The sequence below is a fragment of the Echiichthys vipera genome (assembly GCF_963691815.1).
Source record: "Echiichthys vipera genome assembly, contig: SCAFFOLD_40, whole genome shotgun sequence".
In the NCBI taxonomy this organism is placed as follows: domain Eukaryota; kingdom Metazoa; phylum Chordata; class Actinopteri; order Perciformes; family Trachinidae; genus Echiichthys; species Echiichthys vipera.
Genome location: NW_028154804.1, coordinates 150,647 through 172,500, shown reverse-complemented (window position 1 = coordinate 172,500; position 21,854 = coordinate 150,647). Strand labels below are relative to the sequence as shown.

At 54.5% G+C, this 21,854-nt stretch overlaps 1 protein-coding gene across 2 annotated transcripts; it reads left to right on the top strand.

Annotated features, from left to right (window-relative positions):
- The first annotated feature begins 1,066 nt into the window (after nt 1-1,066).
- Nucleotides 1,067-21,854, top strand: slc44a1b (solute carrier family 44 member 1b). 2 transcript variants are annotated; one of them, XR_014593825.1, is made up of 17 exons: nt 1,067-1,434; nt 1,809-1,898; nt 2,315-2,457; nt 5,793-5,929; nt 6,951-7,044; nt 7,563-7,732; nt 9,763-9,852; nt 10,215-10,372; nt 10,886-11,072; nt 11,152-11,320; nt 13,925-14,081; nt 14,877-14,960; nt 16,659-16,796; nt 17,332-17,568; nt 18,249-18,347; nt 19,377-21,007; nt 21,070-21,854. XR_014593825.1 is itself a non-coding variant. In XM_083940967.1 (16 exons), exons 1-16 carry the CDS (start codon nt 1,411-1,413, stop codon nt 19,398-19,400), a joined length of 2,001 nt encoding a protein of 666 aa, XP_083797093.1. In that variant the 5' UTR covers nt 1,067-1,410; the 3' UTR covers nt 19,401-21,016. The 2 variants fall into 2 exon arrangements, 1 of the variants encoding a protein (XP_083797093.1); XM_083940967.1 differs by lacking the exon at nt 21,070-21,854 and having other exon boundaries at nt 19,377-21,016.

Genomic DNA, 21,854 nt, shown 5'->3' with positions numbered 1-21,854 from the left:
ACAGGACCCTACAAGACTCATCAGAACTTTACAGGACCCTACAGAACTTTATAGGACTCTGCAGGACCCTACAGGACCCTACAAGACCCCGCAGGACCCTACAGGACTCTGCAGGACTCTCCAGGACTTTATAGGACTCTGCAGGACTCTCCAGGACTCATCAGAACTTTACAGGACTCACCAGGACCCTACAAGACTCTGCAGGACCCCGCAGGACTTTACAGGACTCTGCAGGACTTTACAGGACCCTACAAGACTTTACAGGACCCTACAGGACTCTTCAGGACCCTACAAGACTCTGCAGGACCCTACAGGACTCTGCAGGACCCTACAGGACTCTGCAGGACCCTACAAGACTCTGCAGGACCCCACAGGACTCTGCAGGACCCTACAGAACTTTACAGGACTCTGCAGGACCCTCCAAGACTCACCAGAACTTTACAGGACCCTACAAGACTACAGGACCCTACAGGATTCTGAGGGACCCTACGGGACTCTGTGGGACCCTACAGGACTCTGAAGGACCCTACAGGACCCTCCAGGACCCTACAGGACCCCCCAGGACCCTCCAGGACTCTCCAGGACCCTACAGGACTCTGAAGGACCCTACAGGACCCTCCAGGACCCTACAGGACCCCCCAGGACCCTACAGGACCCTCCAGGACCCTGCAGGACCCTCCAGGACCCAGGATCATGGACCCGAAGCGTTTGTCGTCCAGCTCTCAGCAGCAGGTTCGACTCAGGAAGGTGAAATATGAAAGAATACATTTATATTAAAAACATTAATATTATTTATAATAAACATTTAAAACATTAGAAACATTAAGATAAATAAAATGAAATGATAAATGAAATCAAAGGTTATAAAAACTAGATTAACTTTGACGGATCAGCGGCCGGTGTTTGTTCAGTGTCGGGGGGAAACAGCGCCCCCTCCCTCCCGCCCGCCTCCACTCAGCGGCCGGCCGCGGTACTGCACCTCTGCCGTTTGTTGTTGCCCTGCTCCGCTCCGGCACGGCCACGGACTGCGCATGCGCAATGAGATGAATGGCCGCTGCACCTGACGGCCCACCAGGAAGTACCGGACAAATCCTCCGTTAATCCGCTGCTCGGTACCGCGGTAACTCGGTAACACGGCCACCACCGGAGCATGCTGTAGCAGCAGCGGGCCGGAGCTCAGTGTGACCGTCGGGACCGTCTCCGCTCCGGGCTCACACCTCCGTGAGGCTCCGCTGAAGCTCCGGGAGGCTCCGGGCTCCTCCACCCTGAAGCTCCGGGCTCAGACCTCCGTGAGGCTCCGCTGAAGCTCCGGGAGGCTCCGGGCTCCTCCACCCTGAAGCTCCGGGCTCAGACCTCCGTGAGGCTCCGCTGAAGCTCCGGGAGGCTCCGGGCTCCTCCACCCTGACTGCGATGGGATGCTGCGGGAGCGCGGAGGTAAGAGCGGCTCGGCCCGGCCCGGCCCGGTTCGGCCCGGCCCGGTGCCGTCCGCCACAGCCCCGGTGCCCTTCAGCAGAGCACCGGGGCGTGTTTATTCTGTCACCGTGAAAGGGAAACCGGTCCCGGGGAGCGGAGAGGGCCGAGCTGGGATTAGAGCCAGGAGCGTAATCCGATTATCTGCGCCGGCCCCGGGGCCTCTGCCCGGGGACTCCGGTCATGTTTGTGTGCCGGTGGTCCGGGAGCAGGACCTGCCCGGTGCTGGGCTCCGGTGCCGGGCTCCGGTGCTCGGCTTCGGTGCCCGGTGCTGGGCTCCGGTGCCCGGTGCCCGGTGCCCGGCTCCGGTGTGACCGCTGTGTGTGTGTGTGTTTCAGAGGACAAAGAGAGAGTGGAGACCGCTGGAGGACCGGAGCTGCACCGACCTGCCCTGGTTCCTGCTCTTCACCGTCTTCTGCTTCGGCATGGTAACTTTAATAACGTGTGCATGAATACGTATTTAATAATAACATAATTATTATAATAATAACTTTAATAATTATTATATATTAACATAATAACCGGCCCTGGTTCCTGCAACTCCTGGAACTCATAATAATTACATTAATATTTAATATATTTATATATTTAATACCTCTATTCATTAAATATTTTTATATACTTAATATATTTGATCTATTTTATTTCATATGTTTATATCTGTATATATTGGTAATAACGGGTCATTAACCGGTTGGTAACCGTGGGTAACCGGTTGGTAACCCTGGGTAACAGGTTGGTAACCATGGGTAACGGGTCGATAACCGTTGGTAACCCTGGGTAACTGGTCAGTAACCGTTGGTAACCGTTGGTAACCCTGGGTAACGGTGTCTCCGTCCTTCAGGGCAGCATCTGCGGCTTCACCATCGTCACCGGCGGCGCCGCTCGCCTCGTCTTCGGATACGACAGCTACGGAAACACGTGTGGGACACGCAACGAGCGCATCGACGGCGTCCGGCTGAGCGGACTCGACCACACGGACCGGAAGTACGTTCCATCTGCACTTTGGGTTCTTTAGGGTTCTTTAATGTTCTACTGCAGAACCTTAATGTTCTACTGCAGCACTTTAATGTTCTACTGCAGCACCTTAATGTTCTACTGCAGCACCTTAATGTTCTACTGCAGCACTTTAATGTTCTACTGCAGCACCTTAATGTTCTACTGCAGCACTTTAATGTTCTACTGCAGCACCTTAATGTTCTACTGCAGCACCTTAATGTTCTACTGCAGCACTTTAATGTTCTACTGCAGCACCTTAATGTTCTACTGCAGCACCTTAATGTTCTACTGCAGCACTTTAATGTTCTCCTGCAGCACCTTAATGTTCTACTGCAGCACCTTAATGTTCTACTGCAGCACCTTAATGTTCTACTGCAGAACCTTAATGTTCTACTGCAGCACTTTAATGTTCTACTGCAGCACCTTAATGTTCTACTGCAGCACCTTAATGTTCTACTGCAGCACTTTAATGTTCTACTGCAGCGCCTTAATGTTCTACTGCAGCACTTTAATGTTCCACTGCAGCACCTTAATGTTCTACTGCAGCACTTTAATTTTCTACTGCAGCACTTTAATGTTCTACTGCAGCGCCTTAATGTTCTGCTGCAGCACTTTAATGTTCCACTGCAGCACCATAATGTTCTACTGCAGCACTTTAATGTTCTACTGCAGCGCCTTAATGTTCTACTGCAGCACTTTAATGTTCTACTACAGCACTTTAATGTTCTACTGCAGCACCTTAATGTTCTACTGCAGCACCTTAATGTTCTACTGCAGCACTTTAATGTTCTACTGCAGCACTTTAATGTTCTATTGCAGCACCTTAATGTTCTACTGCAGCACTTTAATGTTCTACTGCAGCACTTTAATGTTCTACTGCAGCACTTTAATGTTCTACTGCAGCACCTTAATGTTCTCCTGCATACCTTTAATGTTCTACTGCAGAACTTTAATGTTCTACTGCAGAACCTTAATGTTCTACTGCAGCACCTTAATGTTCTACTGCAGCACTTTAATGTTCTACTGCAGCACTTTAATGTTCTACTGCAGAACCTTAATGTTCTACTGCAGCACCTTAATGTTCTACTGCAGCACTTTAATGTTCTACTGCAGCACTTTAATGTTCTCCTGCAGCACCTTAATGTTCTACTGCAGCACCTTAATGTTCTACTGCAGCACTTTAATGTTCTACTGCAGCGCCTTAATGTTCTACTGCAGCACTTTAATGTTCTACTGCAGCACTTTAATGTTCTACTGCAGAACTTTAATGTTCTACTGCAGCACCTTAATGTTCTACTGCAGCACTTTAATGTTCTACTGCAGCACTTTAATGTTCTCCTGCAGCACCTTAATGTTCTACTGCAGCACCTTAATGTTCTACTGCAGCACTTTAATGTTCTACTGCAGCGCCTTAATGTTCTACTGCAGCACTTTAATGTTCCACTGCAGCACCATAATGTTCTACTGCAGCACCTTAATGTTCTCCTGCATACCTTTAATGTTCCACTGCAGCACTTTAATGTTCTACTGCAGAACCTTAATGTTCTACTGCAGCACCTTAATGTTCTACTGCAGCACTTTAATGTTCTACTGCAGCACTTTAATGTTCTACTGCAGCACCTTAATGTTCTACTGCAGCACCTTAATGTTCTATTGCAGCACCTTAATGTTCTACTGCAGCACTTTAATGTTCTACTGCAGCACTTTAATGTTCTACTGCATACCTTTAATGTTCTACTGCAGAACTTTAATGTTCTACTGCAGAACCTTAATGTTCTACTGCAGCACCTAAATGTTCTACTGCAGCACTTTAATGTTCTACTGCAGCACTTTAATGTTCTCCTGCATAACTTTAATGTTCTACTGCAGCACTTTAATGTTCTTTAATGTTCTACTGCAGCACTTTAATGTTCTACTGCAGCACCTTAATGTTCTACTGCAGCACTTTAATGTTCTACTGCAGCACTTTAATGTTCTACTGCAGCACCTTAATGTTCTACTGCAGCACCTTAATGTTCTACTGCAGCACTTTAATGTTCTACTGCAGCACCTTAATGTTCTACTGCAGCACCTTAATGTTCTACTGCAGCACTTTAATGTTCTACTGCAGCACTTTAATGTTCTACTGCAGCACTTTAATGTTCTACTGCAGCACTTTAATGTTCTACTGCAGCACCTTAATGTTCTACTGCAGCACCTTAATGTTCTACTGCAGCACCTTAATGTTCTACTGCAGAACTTTAATGTTCTACTGCAGAACTTTAATGTTCTACTGCAGCACCTTAATGTTCTACTGCAGCACCTTAATGTTCTACTGCAGTACTTTAATGTTCTACTGCAGAACAGAGCTCTTGTTTTCAGAGAGGCTCTTATTTTGGAGGAGAGGCTCTTATTTTGGAGGTGAGGCTCTTGTTCTGGAGATGAGGCTCTTATTTTGGAGGTGAGGCTCTTGTTCTGGAGGTGAGGCTCTTGTTCTGGAGGTGAGGCTCTTATTTTGGAGGTGAGGCTCTTATTTTGGAGGTGAGGCTCTTATTTTGGAGCTGAGGCTCTTATTTTGGAGGTGAGGCTCTTGTTCTGGAGGTGAGGCTCTTATTTTGGAGCTGAGGCTCTTGTTTTGGAGGTGAGGCTCTTATTTTGGAGGTGAGGCTCTTGTTCTGGAGGATAGGCTCTTATTTTGGAGGTGAGGCTCTTATTTTGGAGGCGAGGCTCTTATTTTGGAGCTGAGGCTCTTGTTCTAGAGGTGAGGCTCTTATTTTGGAGGTGAGGCTCTTATTTTGGAGGTGAGGCTCTTGTTCTGGAGGTGAGGCTCTTATTTTGGAGGTGAGGCTCTTATTTTGGAGGTGAGGCTCTTATTTTGGAGGTGAGGCTCTTGTTCTGGAGATGAGGCTCTTGTTCTGGAGGAGAGGCTCTTATTTTGGAGGTGAGGCTCTTATTTTGGAGGCGAGGCTCTTGTTTTGGAGGTGAGGCTCTTATTTTGGCGGTGAGGCTCTTATTTTGGAGGTGAGGCTCTTGTTCTGGAGGTGAGGCTCTTATTTTGGAGGTGAGGCTCTTATTTTGGAGGTGAGGCTCTTGTTCTGGAGGTGAGGCTCTTGTTTTGAAGGTGAGGCTCTTATTTTGGAGGTGAGGCTCTTATTTTGGAGGTGAGGCTCTTATTTTGGAGGTGAGGCTCTTGTTCTGGAGGTGAGGCTCTTATTTTGGAGGTGAGGCTCTTATTTTGGAGGTGAGGCTCTTGACCTGGAGGTGAGGCTCTTATTTTGGAGGTGAGGCTCTTGTTTTGGAGGCGAGGCTCTTATTTTGGAGGGGACTTCCTGTGCTGTGTGCAGGTTCGTGTTCTTCCTGGACCCGTGTAACATCGACCTGGTGCAGAGGAGGATCCGCTCCACGGCCCTGTGCGTGGCCCTGTGCCCCCCCGACGCCATGAAGACGTACCAGGACCTGAGGAGGTTCGCCATGCTCAACGGTGAGCGCCCGACCGGGGGCCGGAGACCCAGGCCCATGGTTACATGTGTTTACATGTGTTTATATATATTTATATATATTTATATAACTATAACATACATATAACTATGTTTAACATGTAACGAGCGGCAGCAGCTGATTGGCCCGGCTCTGTGGACCAATCAGCTGCTGCCGCTGACGGAACCGTGAGTCAAACAGAGACGGGACTGAGAGAGCAGACGCTGATGATGACATGTCTGTGTTCAGACCACACACACACACACACACACACACACACACACACACACACACACACACACACACACACACACACAGACACACACACACACACACACAGACACACACACACACACACACAGAGTACAGTACACACACACAGAGTACAGTACACACACACACAGACACACACACAGTGTACAGCACACACACACACAGTGTACAGTACACACACACACACACAGAGTACAGCACACACACACACACACACACACACACACACAGAGTACAGTACACACACACACACACACACACACACACACACACAGACACACACACACAGAGTACAGTAACAAAAGCAGCATTAATGGTGTGTGGCGTTGGTGCCACTCGTCTCTGTTTGTCCCCCGTGGCGGCGGCGCTGGCGGCGGCCATGTTGTCGTGAGTCACAGCCTGGCACAGAGGTGTTCCTATTATTCTGTCCACCCTCACGCTGCATTAAAGGAACACTTCAACACATAGAAAACACCATCTGTCATGACTGTTAGCTGGTTAGCTTAGCATGAAGACTGGAAACAGTTAGGTTAGCATGAAGACTGGAAACAGTTAGCTTAGCATGGAGACTGGAAACAGTTAGGTTAGCATGAAGACTGGAAACAGTTAGCTTAGCATGAAGACTGGAAACAGTTAGATTAGCATAACACTGGAAACCGTTAGCTTAGCATGAAGACTGGAAACCGTTAGCTTAGCTGAGCTAACCTGTTAAGTGAGTCGATGATGATGAGGAGGAGGGTTCTGTGTTCCAGGGTCGGAGCTCTGTTCCTATGAGTTAGCGGGTCACAAATATCCGGGTCTACCGGAGCGGTTCTCCAAATGTCCCAAACTTCCTGTTCCACCCAGGTACGTCCCACCAACCAGCTCACCCGCCTGGATGAGTCCATGCTAGTTAGCACCTGTTAGCCCCTGTTAGCACCTGTTTCTACTGAGAAGAAAAACTCTACAATCAACATGTTACAATGTTACACACACACTGCTACATGTAGCTGCTACATGCTAATGGAGCTACATGCTAACGTTGCTGCTACATGCTAACGTAGCTGCTACATGGTAACGTAGCTGCTATATTTACACATGCTACACTACTACATGCTAATGTCAGGGAACGATGCATCTTGGTTACTATCATCACCATCTGTACGACTCTGACCCCTGATGACCTCTGACCCCTGATGACCTCTGATGACCTCTGTCCCCTGATGACCTCTGACCCCTGACCTCTGACCTCTGATGACCCCTGATGACCTCTGATGACCTCTGTCCCCTGTTGACCTCTGACCCCTGACGACCTCTGTTGACCTCTGACCCCTGATGACCCCTGTTGACCCCTGACCCCTGTTGACCTCTGACCCCTCTGACAGTAAGCCGTTGCCGGTGTTTAACCGCTGCACGCCGCTGGATGTTTCCTGTTATGCGAAGTTTGCGGAGGCCGTGGTGACGTTCGTCGGTGATGACAGCGTCCTGCACCGACTCATCGCCGGCGTCGCCGCCAGCAAAGAGATCATCATCGGCCTGTGTGTCCTCGCCCTGGGTGAGAGCCGCTCCGGACCACGACCATGTTGTTGTTGTTGTTGTTGTTGTTGTTGTTGTTGTTGTTGTTGTTGTTGTTCCAGCAGGGACCCCAAACTTCCCTTTCCCGGGCCTCATTAACCAGCTCTAACTGGGGGGTCCTGAGGCGTTCCCAGGCCAGTGTGGAGATCTAATCTCTCCACCTGGTCCTGGGTCTTCCCCGAGGCCTCCTCCCAGCTGGTCCTGGGTCTCCCCCGAGGCCTCCTCCCACCTGGTCCTGGGTCTCCCCCGAGGCCTCCTCCCAGCTGGACGTGCCTGGAACACCTCCCTAGGGAGGCGCCCAGGGTTCATCCAGACCAGATGATCCTGAACCACCTCAACTGGCTCCTTTCAACACAAAGGAGCAGCGGCTCTACTCCGAGTTCCTCACGGATGCTGAACTTCTCCCCCTCTCTCTAAGGGAGACTCCAGACCCCCTCCTGAGGAAACACACTTCACACGCTTGGACCTGGACCTGGTTCTCTGGGTCCTGACCTGGACCTGGTTCTGTGGGTCCTGACCTGGACCTGGTTCTTTGGGTCCTGACCTGGACCTGGTTCTGTGGGTCCTGACCTGGACCTGGTTCTGTGGGTCCTGACCTGGACCTGGTTCTCTGGGTCCTGACCTGGACCTGGTTCTGTGGGTCCTGACCTGGACCTGGTTCTTTGGGTCCTGACCCAACTTTCAGGACCACAGGTGAGGGTAGGAACCAAGATCCAGTGAGTGCTGAAGGTCCCTGACCCACGACGCCATCAGGACCACGTCAGAGACCAGATCCTCAGCCCACCCACCTGCAGCCCCTCCCCACCACCACTACGCCTCCATATCCTGTCCATGAAAACCACAAACAGGATTGGTGACAGAGTGCCCCCCTGGAGGAGGCCGACCCCCACCAGGAACCACTCCACCTCACTGCCCAGGATCCGGACTCAGCTCTCTCTTTGGGGGTACAGAGACTGGACCCCCTCAGAAGTGACCCCCTCACCCCAGACTCCCCCAGCACCTCCCACAGTATCTCCAGGGACCCGGTCATGGGCCTTCTCCAGATCCACAAAGCACATGTAGACCGGATGGGCACACTCCCAGACCCCCTCCAGGATCCTGGAGAGTGCAGAGCTGGTCCTGGTCCAGGTCCAGGACCGGATCCACCTGGTTCCTCTTCAGTCTGAGGTTCTACAGGACCAACCTCCTTTCCAGCACCTTGGAGTCGACTTCACCAGGGAGGCTGAGGAGTGTGATCCCCCTGGAACTGGCTCACACCCTCTGGTCCCCCTTTCTGAACAGGAACCACCACCCCGGTCTGCCACTCCCTCTGCACTGTCCCAGACTTCCACCAGTGTGTCAGAGACGTGTGGACCAGGACCAGGACCAGGACCAGGACCAGGACCAGGACCAGGACCAGGACGGCCCCTCCAGACCCAGAGCTTTCAGCATGTGTGGATGCAGCTCATGGATCCTGGGGCTTTGCCTCTGTGGACTTGTTTCCTTCCTCAGTGACTTCTGTCAGAGATGTTGACGATGATCCCCATCAGCCTCCAGCTCTGCCTCTACAAAAGAGGGCGTGTTGGGCCCATTCAGGACTTCCTCAGAGTCCTTCCACCGCCCCATGACCTCATCAGCTGAGGGCACCAGCGTCCCGTCCTTACTGTGAACAGCTTGGACGGTTCCCCGTGTCCCCCTCCTGAGGTGCTGAATGGTGGTCCAGAAGCACCTCGGTGCCCCCCAAAGTCCTTCTCCAGGACTTGTGTGAACTCCTCCCACACCCGCTGCTTTGCCTCTGACCCAGCAGAGGCTGCAGCCCTTCAGACCTGTGGGGACCTCAGAACCACCTCCGGAGTCTTCTGGGAGACCAGATCCTGAAGGCCTCCTTCTTCAGGGGGACCCCTGACCCCCGGGGTCCACCACGGTGCTCCAGGGTCCCCCCCCCCCCCCCCCCCCTCGTTGTTGCTTTGCTCGGTCTTTGTCTCATGGACCCAGTGTCCCTGTACTGAAGTCTCTGGTCTCCGTCCTCAGTCCTGTCCATGGTCCTGATGCTGATCATCCGCTACATCTCAGCCGTCCTCGTCTGGATCCTCACCTCGCTGGTCGTCCTCGGATCCCTCGGTGAGGTCACTTCCTGTTTACACGGCTGACATTAAAACCCTGTTGTGTGTCTGTCTGATGAACTCACCTCTCTCCCCCCCTCTGTCCCCCCTCTGTCCCCCCCCCCTCTGTCCTCTGTCTGTCCCCCCCTCTATCCCCCCTCCTGTCCCCCCCTCTGTCCCCCCTCTCTCCCCCCCTCTGTCCTCTGTCTGTCCCCCCCTGTCCCCCCTCCTGTCCCCCCTCTGTCTGTCCCCCCCTGTCCCCCCTCCTGTCCCCCCTCTGTCTGTCCCCCCCTGTCCCCCCTCCTGTCCCCCCTCTGTCTGTCCCCCCCTGTCCCCCCTCCTGTCCCCCCTCTGTCCCCCCCCCCCCCTCTGTCCCCTCAGCGGGGACCAGCGTCCTCTGGTGGCTCTACATCGACCACCGGCTTTACGGAAACGTCACCGTGGCCAAAGTGAAGGAGGACGTTCAGGAGGAGACGGACGTCCGCAGAGACGGGGGACAGGCGCTGCTCGTCTACGCCGCGTCCGCCAGCGTCTTCACCGTAAGAACAGCTGCCGTGTCAGCGTGTCCGTGTCATGGCGTCCGTGTCACCGTGTCTCCGTGTCACCGCGTCCGTGTCAAGGCGTCCGTGTCACCGTGTCTCCGTGTCTCCTTGTCATGGCGTCCGTGTCACCGTGTCTCCTTGTCATGGCGTCCGTGTCATTGTGTCCGTGTCTCCGTGTCATGGCGTCCATGTCATGGCGTCCGTGTCACCGTGTCTCCGTGTCACCGCGTCACCGCGTCCGTGTCATGGCGTCCGTGTCACCGTGTCTCAGTGTCACCGCGTCCGTGTCATGGCGTCCGTGTCATTGTGTCCGTGTCTCCGTGTCATGGCGTCCGTTTCTCCGTGTCATCGCGTCCGTGTCACCGCGGCGGCGTCCAGCGCCTGCGTGGCGTCCAGCGCCTGCGTGGCGTCCAGCGCCTGCGTGGCGTCCAGCGCCTGCGTGGCGTGCGTGTCACCGCGGCGTCCAGCGTCTGCTCCGCGGTGCTGAACTGTGATGTCACTGGTCCCCAGGTCATCCTGCTGCTGCTGATGCTGTTCATGAGGAAGCGCGTGGCGTTGACCATCGCTCTGTTCCACGTGGCGGGGAAAGTCTTCCTGCACCTGCCGCTGCTCGCCCTGCAGCCCTTCGTCACCTTCCTGGCCCTGCTGCTCTTCTGGCTCTACTGGGTCCTGGTCCTGCTCTTCCTCGGGACCAGCGGTCAGTTTGCGCTCACCTCTGTATTTGTCCCGTGCCCTAAAGCATCATGGGAGCTGTAGTCTTCTGCCGTGTGTCGCAGGGAACCCGGTCCAGAACGAGGAGACGGGTCTGACGGAGTTCCGGCTCACGGGTCCCCTTCAGTACCTGACCTGGTACCACGCCGTGGGCCTGGTCTGGGTCACCGAGTTCATCCTCGCCTGTCAGCAGATGACTGTGGCCGGAGCCGTGGTCACCTACTACTTCACCAGGTGAGTCCAGACCCGACCCACCCCGACCCAGACCTGACCCAGACCTGATCCAGACCTGATCCAGACCCGACCCAGACCTGATCCACCCTGACCCAGACCTGATCCACCCTGATCCACACCTGACCCAGACCTGACCCAGACCTGATCCAGACCTGACCCACCCTGACCCAGACCTGATCCAGACCCAGACCTGACCCAGACCTGACCCAGACCCGACCCAGACCTGATCCAGACCTGACCCAGACCTGACCCAGACCCGACCCAGACCTGACCCAGACCTGACCCAGACCCGACCCAGACCTGATCCAGACCCAGACCTGATCCAGACCTGACCCAGACCTGACCCAGACCCGACCCAGACCTGATCCAGACCCAGACCTGATCCAGACCTGACCCAGACCTGATCCAGACCTGACCCAGACCCGACCCAGACCTGACCCAGACCCGACCCACACCTGACCCAGACCTGATCCAGACCTGACCCAGACCCGACCCAGACCTGACCCAGACCCGACCCAGACCTGACCCAGACCTGACCCAGACCTGACCCAGACCTGATCCAGACCTGACCCAGACCTGATCCAGACCTGACCCAGACCTGACCCAGACCTGATCCAGACCTGACCCAGACCTGATCCAGACCTGACCCAGACCTGACCCAGACCTGACCCAGACCCGACCCAGACCTGACCCAGACCTGATCCAGACCTGACCCAGACCTGATCCACCCTGACCCAGACCTGACCCAGACCTGATCCAGACCTGACCCAGACCTGATCCAGACCTGACCCAGACCTGATCCAGACCTGACCCAGACCTGATCCACACCTGACCAAGACCTGATCCAGACCTGATCCAGACCTGATCCAGACCCGACCCAGACCTGACCCAGACCTGACCCAGACCTGACCCAGACCTGATCCAGACCTGACCCAGACCTGACCCAGACCCGACCCACACCTGACCCAGACCCGACCCAGACCTGACCCAGACCAGACCCACTTTGTACGGGGCTCAGCAGCAGGCTTTGCACGGGGCTCAGCAGCAGGCTTTGCACGGGGCTCAGCAGCAGGCTTTGCACGGGGCTCAGCAGCAGGCTTTGTACGGGGCTCAGCAGCAGACTTTGCACGGGGCTCAGCAGCAGACTTTGCACGGGGCTCAGCAGCAGGCTTTGCACGGGGCTCAGCAGCAGACTTTGTACGGGGCTCAGCAGCAGACTTTGCACGGGGCTCAGCAGCAGACTTTGCACGGGGCTCAGCAGCAGACTTTGTACGGGGCTCAGCAGCAGGCTTTGTATGGGGCTCAGTAGCAGACTTTGCACGGGGCTCAGCAGCAGACTTTGCACGGGGCTCAGCAGCAGGCTTTGCACGGGGCTCAGCAGCAGACTTTGCACGGGGCTCAGCAGCAGACTTTGCACGAGGCTCAGCAGCAGGCTTTGCACGGGGCTCAGCAGCAGGCTTTGCACGGGGCTCAGTAGCAGACTTTGTATGGGGCTCAGCAGCAGGCTTTGTACGGGGCTCAGTAGCAGACTTTGTATGGGGCTCAGCAGCAGGCTTTACACGGGGCTCAGCAGCAGGCTTTGTACGGGGCTCAGCAGCAGACTTTGCACGGGGCTCAGTAGCAGACTTTGTACGGGGCTCAGCAGCAGGCTTTGTACGGGGCTCAGTAGCAGGCTTTGTACGGGGCTCAGCAGCAGACTTTGCACGGGGCTCAGCAGCAGACTTTGCACGGGGCTCAGCAGCAGGCTTTGCACGGGGCTCAGCAGCAGGCTTTGCACGGGGCTCAGCAGCAGACTTTGCACGGGGCTCAGCGGCAGACTTTGTACGGGGCTCAGCAGCAGGCTTTGCACGGGGCTCAGTAGCAGACTTTGTACGGGGCTCAGCGGCAGGCTTTGCACGGGGCTCAGCAGCAGGCTTTGTACGGGGCTCAGTAGCAGACTTTGTACGGGGCTCAGCGGCAGGCTTTGCACGGGGCTCAGCAGCAGGCTTTGTACGGGGCTCAGTAGCAGACTTTGTACGGGGCTCAGCGGCAGGCTTTGCACGGGGCTCAGCAGCAGGCTTTGTACGGGGCTCAGTAGCAGACTTTGCACGGGGCTCAGCAGCAGACTTTGCACGGGGCTCAGCAGCAGGCTTTGCACGGGGCTCAGCAGCAGACTTTGTACGGGGCTCAGCAGCAGACTTTGTACGGGGCTCAGCAGCAGACTTTGTACGGGGCTCAGCAGCAGACTTTGTACGGGGCTCAGCAGCAGACTTTGCACGGGGCTCAGCAGCAGGCTTTGCACGGGGCTCAGCAGCAGGCTTTGTACGGGGCTCAGCAGCAGACTTTGCACGGGGCTCAGCGGCAGGCTTTGCACGGGGCTCAGCAGCAGGCTTTGCACGGGGCTCAGCAGCAGACTTTGCACGGGGCTCAGCAGCAGGCTTTGCACGGGGTTCAGCAGCAGACTTTGTACGGGGCTCAGCAGCAGACTTTGTACGGGGCTCAGCAGCAGGCTTTGTACGGGGCTCAGCGGCAGACTTTGTACGGGGCTCAGCGGCAGACTTTGCACGGGGCTCAGCGGCAGGCTTTGCACGGGGCTCCTCTGAATGACGTGCGTGTGTGTCTCAGGGAGAAGAAGCGCCTCCCGGTGACGCCCATCCTGTCCTCGGTGCTCCGGCTGATCCGGTTCCACCTCGGCACCGTCGCTAAGGGCGCGTTCATCATCACCGTGGTGAAGGTGCCGCGGCTCGTCCTCATGTACGTCCACAACCAGCTCAAGGGCAAGGTACGAACTCTATCTGCGAACTTTATCTACGAACTATCTACGAACTTTATCTGCAAACTTTAGCTACGAACTCTATCTGCGAACTTTATCTACGAACTCTATCTGCGAACTTTATCTACGAACTCTATCTGCGAACTTTATCTACGAACTCTATCTGCGAACTTTATCTACGAACTTTATCTGCAAACTTTATCTACGAACTCTATCTGCGAACTTTATCTACGAACTCTATCTGCGAACTTTATCTACGAACTTTATCTGCAAACTTTATCTACAAACTCTATCTGCGAACTTTATCTGCGAACTTTATCTGTGAACTTTATCACGAGCAGCTGAAGGAAAGGTACGAACTTTATCACGAGCAGCTGAAGGAAAGGTACGAACTTTATCACGATCAGCTGAAGCGAAAGGTACGAACTTTATCACGAGCAGCTGAAGCAAAGGTACGAACTTTATCACGAGCAGCTGAAGCGAAAGGTACGAACTTTATCACGATCAGCTGAAGCGAAAGGTACGAACTTTATCACGAGCAGCTGAAGCAAAGGTACGAACTTTATCACGAGCAGCTGAAGGAAAGGTACGAACTTTATCACGAGCAGCTGAAGCGTGGATCAGACGTGAAACAGACGGATGTTAGTAACGTGGTTAAACATGTGTTTTATAATGATTATGGTGTTAATGTGTTGTTATGTTATTGTTGTTATTGTTATAGTGATGTGGTTAAACATGTGTTTTATTATTGTTATTATTAATATATAATTATAATAATAATATAATGATGATCTTGTGCTGCAGGAGAACGCGTGCGCTCGCTGTCTGCTGAAGACGTGCATCTGCTGCCTGTGGTGTTTGGAGAAGTGCCTCAACTACCTGAACCAGGTAACACCTGCTCTTCTTCTCCTGCTGCTGCTCTTCTTCTCCTGCTGCTGCTCTTCTTCTCCTGCTGCTGCTCTTCTTCTCCTGCTGCTGCTCTTCTTCTCCTGCTGCTCTTCTTCTCCTGCTGCTGCTCTTCTTCTCCTGCTGCTGCTCTTCTTCTCCTGCTGCTCTTCTTCTCCTGCTGCTGCTCTTCTTCTCCTGCTGCTGCTCTTCTTCTCCTGCTGCTCTTCTCCTGCTGCTCTTCTTCTCCTGCTGCTCTATCCTCCTGCTCTTCTTCTCCTGCTGCTGCTCTTCTTCTCCTGCTGCTGCTGCTCTTCTTCTCCTGCTGCTGCTCTTCTTCTCCTGCTGCTGCTCTTCTTCTCCTGCTGCTCTTCTTCTCCTGCTGCTGCTCTTCTTCTCCTGCTGCTGCTCTTCTTCTCCTGCTGCTCTTCTTCTCCTGCTGCTGCTCTTCTTCTCCTGCTCTTCTTCTCCTGCTGTTCTTCTTCTCCTGCTGCTGCTCTTCTTCTCCTGCTGCTGCTCTTCTTCTCCTCCTGCTCTTCTTCTCCTCCTGCTGCTCTTCTTCTCCTGCTCTTCTTCTCCTGCTGCTGCTCTTCTTCTCCTGCTGCTCTTCTTCTCCTGCTGCTGCTGCTCTTCTTCTCCTGCTGCTGCTCTTCTTCTCCTGCTGCTCTTCTTCTCCTCCTGCTCTTCTTCTCCTCCTCCTGCTCTTCTTCTCCTCCTGCTCTTCTTCTCCTGCTGCTCTTCTTCTCCTGCTGCTGCTCTTCTTCTCCTCCTGCTCTTCTTCTCCTGCTGCTGCTCTTCTTCTTCTTCTGCTCTTCTTCTCCTCCTGCTCTTCTTCTTCTTCTCCTCCTCTTCCTCCTGATGGTGTGTCCTCCTCCTCTTCCTCCTGATGGCGTGTCCTCCTCCTCTTCCTCCTGACGGCGTGTCCTCTTCCTCTTCCTCCTGACGGCGTGTCCTCTTCCTCTTCCTCCTGACGGCGTGTCCTCCTCCTCTTCCTCCTGACGCCGTGTCCTCCTCCTCTTCCTCCTGATGGCGTGTCCTCTTCCTCCTGACGCCGTGTCCTCCTCCTCTTCCTCCTGACGGCGTGTCCTCCTCCTCTTCCTCCTGACGGCGTGTCCTCCTCCTCTTCCTCCTGACGGCGTGTCCTCCTCCTCTTCCTCCTGACGGCGTGTCCTCCTCCTCTTCCTCCTGACGGCGTGTCCTCCTCCTCTTCCTCCTGACGGCGTGTCCTCCTCCTCTTCCTCCTGACGGCGTGTCCTCCTCCTCTTCCTCCTGACGGCGTGTCCTCCTCCTCTTCCTCCTGACGGCGTGTCCTCCTCCTCTTCCTCCTGACGCCGTGTCCTCCTCCTCTTCCTCCTGACGGCGTGTCCTCCTCCTCTTCCTCCTGACGGCGTGTCCTCCTCCTCTTCCTCCTGACGGCGTGTCCTCCTCCTCTTCCTCCTGACGGCGTGTCCTCCTCCTCTTCCTCCTGACGGCGTGTCCTCCTCCTCTTCCTCCTGACGGCGTGTCCTCCTCCTCTTCCTCCTGACGGCGTGTCCTCCTCCTCTTCCTCCTGACGGCGTGTCCTCCTCCTCTTCCTCCTGACGGCGTGTCCTCCTCCTCTTCCTCCTGACGCCGTGTCCTCCTCCTCTTCCTCCTGACGCCGTGTCCTCCTCCTCTTCCTCCTGACGCCGTGTCCTCCTCCTCTTCCTCCTGATTACCCAGAATGCATATGCAGCCACAGCGATCAACAGCACCAGCTTCTGCACGTCTGCACGCGACGCCTTCGTCATCCTGGTGGAGAACGCTCTGCGCGTCGCCACCATCAACGCTGTCGGGGACTTCGTGCTCTTCCTGGGGAAGGTGAGCGAGCTGAGGCCTGAGGGGGGCGGGGGCGTCCTTAGGGGGCGGGGGCGTCCTGAAGGGGGCGGGTCCGTCCTGAGGGGGCGGGGGCGTCCTGATGGGGGCGGGGGCGTCCTGAGGGGGCGGGGGCGTCCTGAGGGGGCGGGTCCGTCCAGAGGGGTCGGGTCCGTCCTGACGGGGACAGATCCGTCCTGGGGGGGCGGGTCCGTCCTTAGGGGGGCGGGGGCGTCCTGGCGGGGGCGGGTCCGTCCTGAGGGGGGCGGGTCCGTCCTGGCGGGGGCGGGTCCGTCCTGAGGGGGGCGGGTCCGTCCTTAGGGGGGCGGGGGCGTCCTGGCGGGGGCGGGTCCGTCCTGAGGGGGGCGGGTCCGTCCTGGGGGGGCGGGTCCGTCCTGACCGGGGCGGGTCCGTCCTTAGGGGGGCGGGTCCGTCCTGGCGGGGGCGGGTCCGTCCTGAGGGGGGCGGGTCCGTCCTGGCGGGGGCGGGTCCGTCCCTCTGAACACGTCTCACGCTCTTCTCTCTGTGCGGCGTCTCTCAGATCCTCATCGTGACGTCGACGGCGTTCGCCGGCGTCCTGCTGCTGAACTCGCAGCGGGACTACGCGGAGTGGCTGCTGCCGCTCATCATCGTGTGTCTCTTCTCCTTCCTGGTCGCTCACTGCTTCCTGTCCGTCTTTGAGATCGTGGTCGACGTCCTCTTCCTCTGCTTCGCCATCGACACCAAATACAACGACGGCACGCCGGGGAAAGAGTTCTTCATGGACAAAGCTCTGATGGTGAGAGGCACACACACACACACACACACACACAGAGACACACACACACACACACACACACACACAGAGACACACACACACACAGAGACACACACACACACAGAGACACACACACACACACAGAGACACACACACAGACACACGCACACGCACAGACACATAGAGACACACACACACACACACACACAGAGACACACACAAACACACACACACACACACACACACACAGAGACACACACACACACACACACAAACACACACACACACAGAGACACACACACACACACACACACACAGAGACACACACACACACACACACACACACAGAGACACACACACACACACACACACACACACACACACACACACACACAGAGACACACACACAGACACACGCACACGCACAGACACATAGAGACACACACACACACACACACACACACAGAGAGACACACACACACACACACACACACAGAGAGACACACACACACACACACAAACACACACACACACAGAGACACACACACACACACACACATATATGACCCCGCCCCTTCTTTGCTGTTGACCCCGCCTCTTCTTTGGTGGCCCTGATGTGATTTTGGCCCCGCCCCTTCTTTGGTGCCCCGCCCCTGATGTGGTGTTGACCCCGCCCCCTCTTTGGTGCCCCGCCCCTGCAGGAGTTCGTGGAGAGCAGCCGGCGGTTGGAGCGGGCGGTGGAGCGCGGGCGGAGCCGGGTGAAGGAGGCGGTGTCGGAGGGGGCGGAGATGAAGCCCATGGTGAGTGACAGCGGAGGGGGCGTGGCCAGGCGGAGGAGCTCGTCAGAGGAGGAGGGGCTGGGCGTGGGACTGGACGGGGGCGGCGGCGAGTGGGAGGAGCTCCAGGAGTTCCAGGTGTACTACCTGCTGGTGGGCGTGCTGGTGGACCTGGTGCTGACGCGGCACGGCGGCTTCGTCCTCTGCCTCAGCGAGGACGTGGTCCTCTTCCTCTGCGTCTACCTGCCCACCTCCACCCTCTTCCTGTTCGTCAGCCTGCTGCAGGCGCCAAGCCCCGCCCCCTCCACGCCATCCAGAGCCAAGTCAGCCGCCGTCACCGCCGCCAGCTAACACACGTGTGCTAACGGACACCTGCTAACGATGCATGCTAACTGACACATGCTAACACACACTGTGTCCCGAGCATGCTGATTGGACGAACACTGACGCATGCTAACCTTCATCATCATCACCTTCATCATCACCATCACCATCATCATCCTCTTCATCTGGACTTCCTGTTTATCTGAAATGTATTTTTCTACTTTTATATTTTTATATTCTTCAGTTTTTTTATGGTTAAATAATTTTCCCGCCTTATTTCTCACCGCGGTGCTTTCAGGGACAATCAGAGAAGTGAGAGACGGAGGAGAAACAGGAAGTGACAGAAAGGAAAACATAGTTGTTGATTGTTTATTGTTTGTTGTGCATCCTCGCTGCACGCGCCTCGCTGCACGCGCCTCGCTGCACGCGCCTCGCTGCACGCGCTCGCTGCGTCCTCGCCGTGCAGACTGAGGTCACGCAGCGACTTGAACTCGAGACGGGCGAGATTTTAAAACTGTAACAAATAAAAATTATTTTTATTAAAAAAACAGAAACATCTGATCATCTGTTTTTTTGCCCTTCACCGCCCGTGGACTCGTGACCTCAGTGTTTCCTGGTTCCATCATCATCATCACACCTCCCATGATGCTTCACTCCCCCCCCCCCCCCCCACGCTTGCCCGTTGTCGTGACGTCATGTTTAACAGTGTGACCTCATTTCCTGTTTCAGGCTCCGGGGACGAGTTCAGCGTGAATCAGCCGACGGACGAAAGCGAGCAGAGACATTCCAGAGGTTTATTTTTACCAGCGTGTGACGTGTTTACGGCGTTTCACACTTTTTTAACACGCGACTAAACCGTAACCACGGCGTAACCACGGGGTAACCACGGCGTAACCACGTGACGGCGTAACCACGGCGTAACCACGGCGTAACCACGTGACGAGCACTTTATAGCGACTCCGCAGACGCGACGTCCTTTTTTTGTACGACGGCCTCGCGTCACTTCACTTCCTCACACCTGGACTCTGTGTGGTGATGTCACCGGCTGCTCAGCCTCTGATTGGTCGGTGGGATCCGTCAGCTGATCGGGACGCAGACCGTGAGTGGGCGACCCGTTCCTGGTCCACGGGCCGCGGCTTTGAGACAGTTAACGTCGTGACATCACAGACGTCTGAGGAACGCCACGAAACACGACGCGTCTGAGAAAAATTCAAAAACTCAGAAAACAAATAAAAAACATTTAAAAAAATTTCTTTTATCAAATAAAAACTTTAACGTGGAAAAATAATAAAATAAAACAAATATTTTATCTTTTGTTTGTTTTCGTCGTCTTTCTCCGACGACGTCGTCGAGTTTTCGTGGCGTTTTTCTAAAATCTGAATTTATTTTTGAGACGCAGCAGAAGTTTAAACGTGACGGCGTCCGCGGATCCAACTTCCTGTTCTGGAGCTCGAACGCCGCAGCGGCAAAACCAGAGAAGAAGAAGAAGACGACGCCGAGTGGGCGGAGCTTCCTGTGGAGCTTCCTGTGGAGCTGACGTCAGCAATAAACAAACATGTGACACAACAAAAACAACAACAACAAACGTCTTCCTGCTTCTGTTTGTTCCAGGTTCAGAGTTTCGTCTCAGACAGGAAGTTGTTGAGACGTCGAACGTCTCAGACAGGAAGTTGTTGAGACGTCGAACGTCTCAGACAGGAAGTTGTTGAGACGTCAACGTGTGAAGAAGCGACTCGCGTTGCTCTCGGCGTCGCGGCGATCGCAAACAAAACGAGCGTCTCGTTCGTCGGAACATCGAGAGAAAGACGCAGACGTTGAGTTTGAGCCGCTGTCCGTGTTTCATGGAGACGCCGACAGGAAGCAGCGACTCTGCGGCGTCACCTCCCAGCAACAGGAAGTGCCCCTGTGTGAAGACGTCGGCGCTTCAGTCTGGGCGTTTGGATCCACACGGCTCCCATCATGCACCTCTCCCCCCTGACGGCGGCGCGGTTCTGCCGTCTGCAGACTGGAGCGTGCGTCTGAAGGCGGCGCTTGTCCGAGCGCGTTAACGGGAACTTTTTGCACTAAAGATGGCGTCGACGCTGCGGCGCGTTCGAGATCAGAGCTCCGGTTTTAACACTTTAGCGTCTTTAACGTTTTTCTGCAGATTCTCACGGAGACTTTCATTCCGACGTCCTCTGAAATATTTATTACGTTTCATTTTTAAATAAATCAGAAGAATTAACTTCAGTTCCCCGTCCAATCAAAAGCAAGCAGCTCTGTAAACAGGAAGTAGCATCACAAGCTAGCGTAGCTTCCACAGTTACAGTTTAACCTGTAGCGGCGCGGCCTCTCCGCGCTAAGCTAACGGACGATATTGAGTCCTTTAATTCAGATTCACTTCAAAATTTGATTTGTTTGTTTTGTTTTGTTTGTGAATTAGCATGAGGCTAGCTACGTTAGCATGAGGCTAGCTACGTTAGCATGAGGCTAAGTTTGAACTGCAGCCTGAACGTTTCTTCAGAGTTTGTTTTCTTTAGGTTTATTTCACACCAGTGCACAAACAACAACAACAACAACAAACAACAACAAACAAACAAACAACAACATCTTATTATTATTATTATTATTATTATTATTATTATTGATGATCATCGACGGACGTTGGAATGAAACTGTTCGTCTGTCGACCAACAATCTGCTTCTTCACCAATTCAACCAATCAGCGCGCAGAGATCGAGGCTCCGCCTCCTGAAGGTCAGGGACGCTCCAATCGGAACTCACCGTTAGCTTTCTGTTAGCTCACCGTTAGCTTTCTTTTAGCCTACCGTAAGCTCTGGTTAGCTTACCACTATCTTACTGTTAGCTTTCTGTTAGCCTACCGTTAGCTTTCTGTTAGCTAACCACTATCTTACCTCCGTTTAAACTGCAGTGAACAGATAGTAATGAGGAGAACATCAGAGAGTTAATGAACTACTGTAGCTGCCGAGCTAACCGCTAACATGCTAACATGCTAACAGTAGCGACTCACAACAACAGTAAGTAGCAGTGACGTCGGTGTCCGGAGCGTCTCTGACCGTGAGCGCCGTGTTGCTGCCGCTCATCACGGCGTCGTCTGCGTACGCAGTGAACTTCTCTCTCCGCTCGTACGTTAGCGCCCGCGCGGCGGCGCCGTAACGCTAGCGTGTAGGTCGTTTGTAACATCGAGGAACTTTTGTTTGGTTCTGC

Coding starts and splice junctions, on each gene's coding strand:
- slc44a1b (XM_083940967.1), top strand. CDS start 1,411: ATGGGATGCTGCGGGAGCGCGGAG. Junction 2,458..5,792: donor CTCGACCACACGGACCGGAA/GTACGTTCCATC, acceptor TGCTGTGTGCAG/GTTCGTGTTCTTCCTGGACC. Junction 5,930..6,950: donor GAGGTTCGCCATGCTCAACG/GTGAGCGCCCGA, acceptor TCTGTGTTCCAG/GGTCGGAGCTCTGTTCCTAT.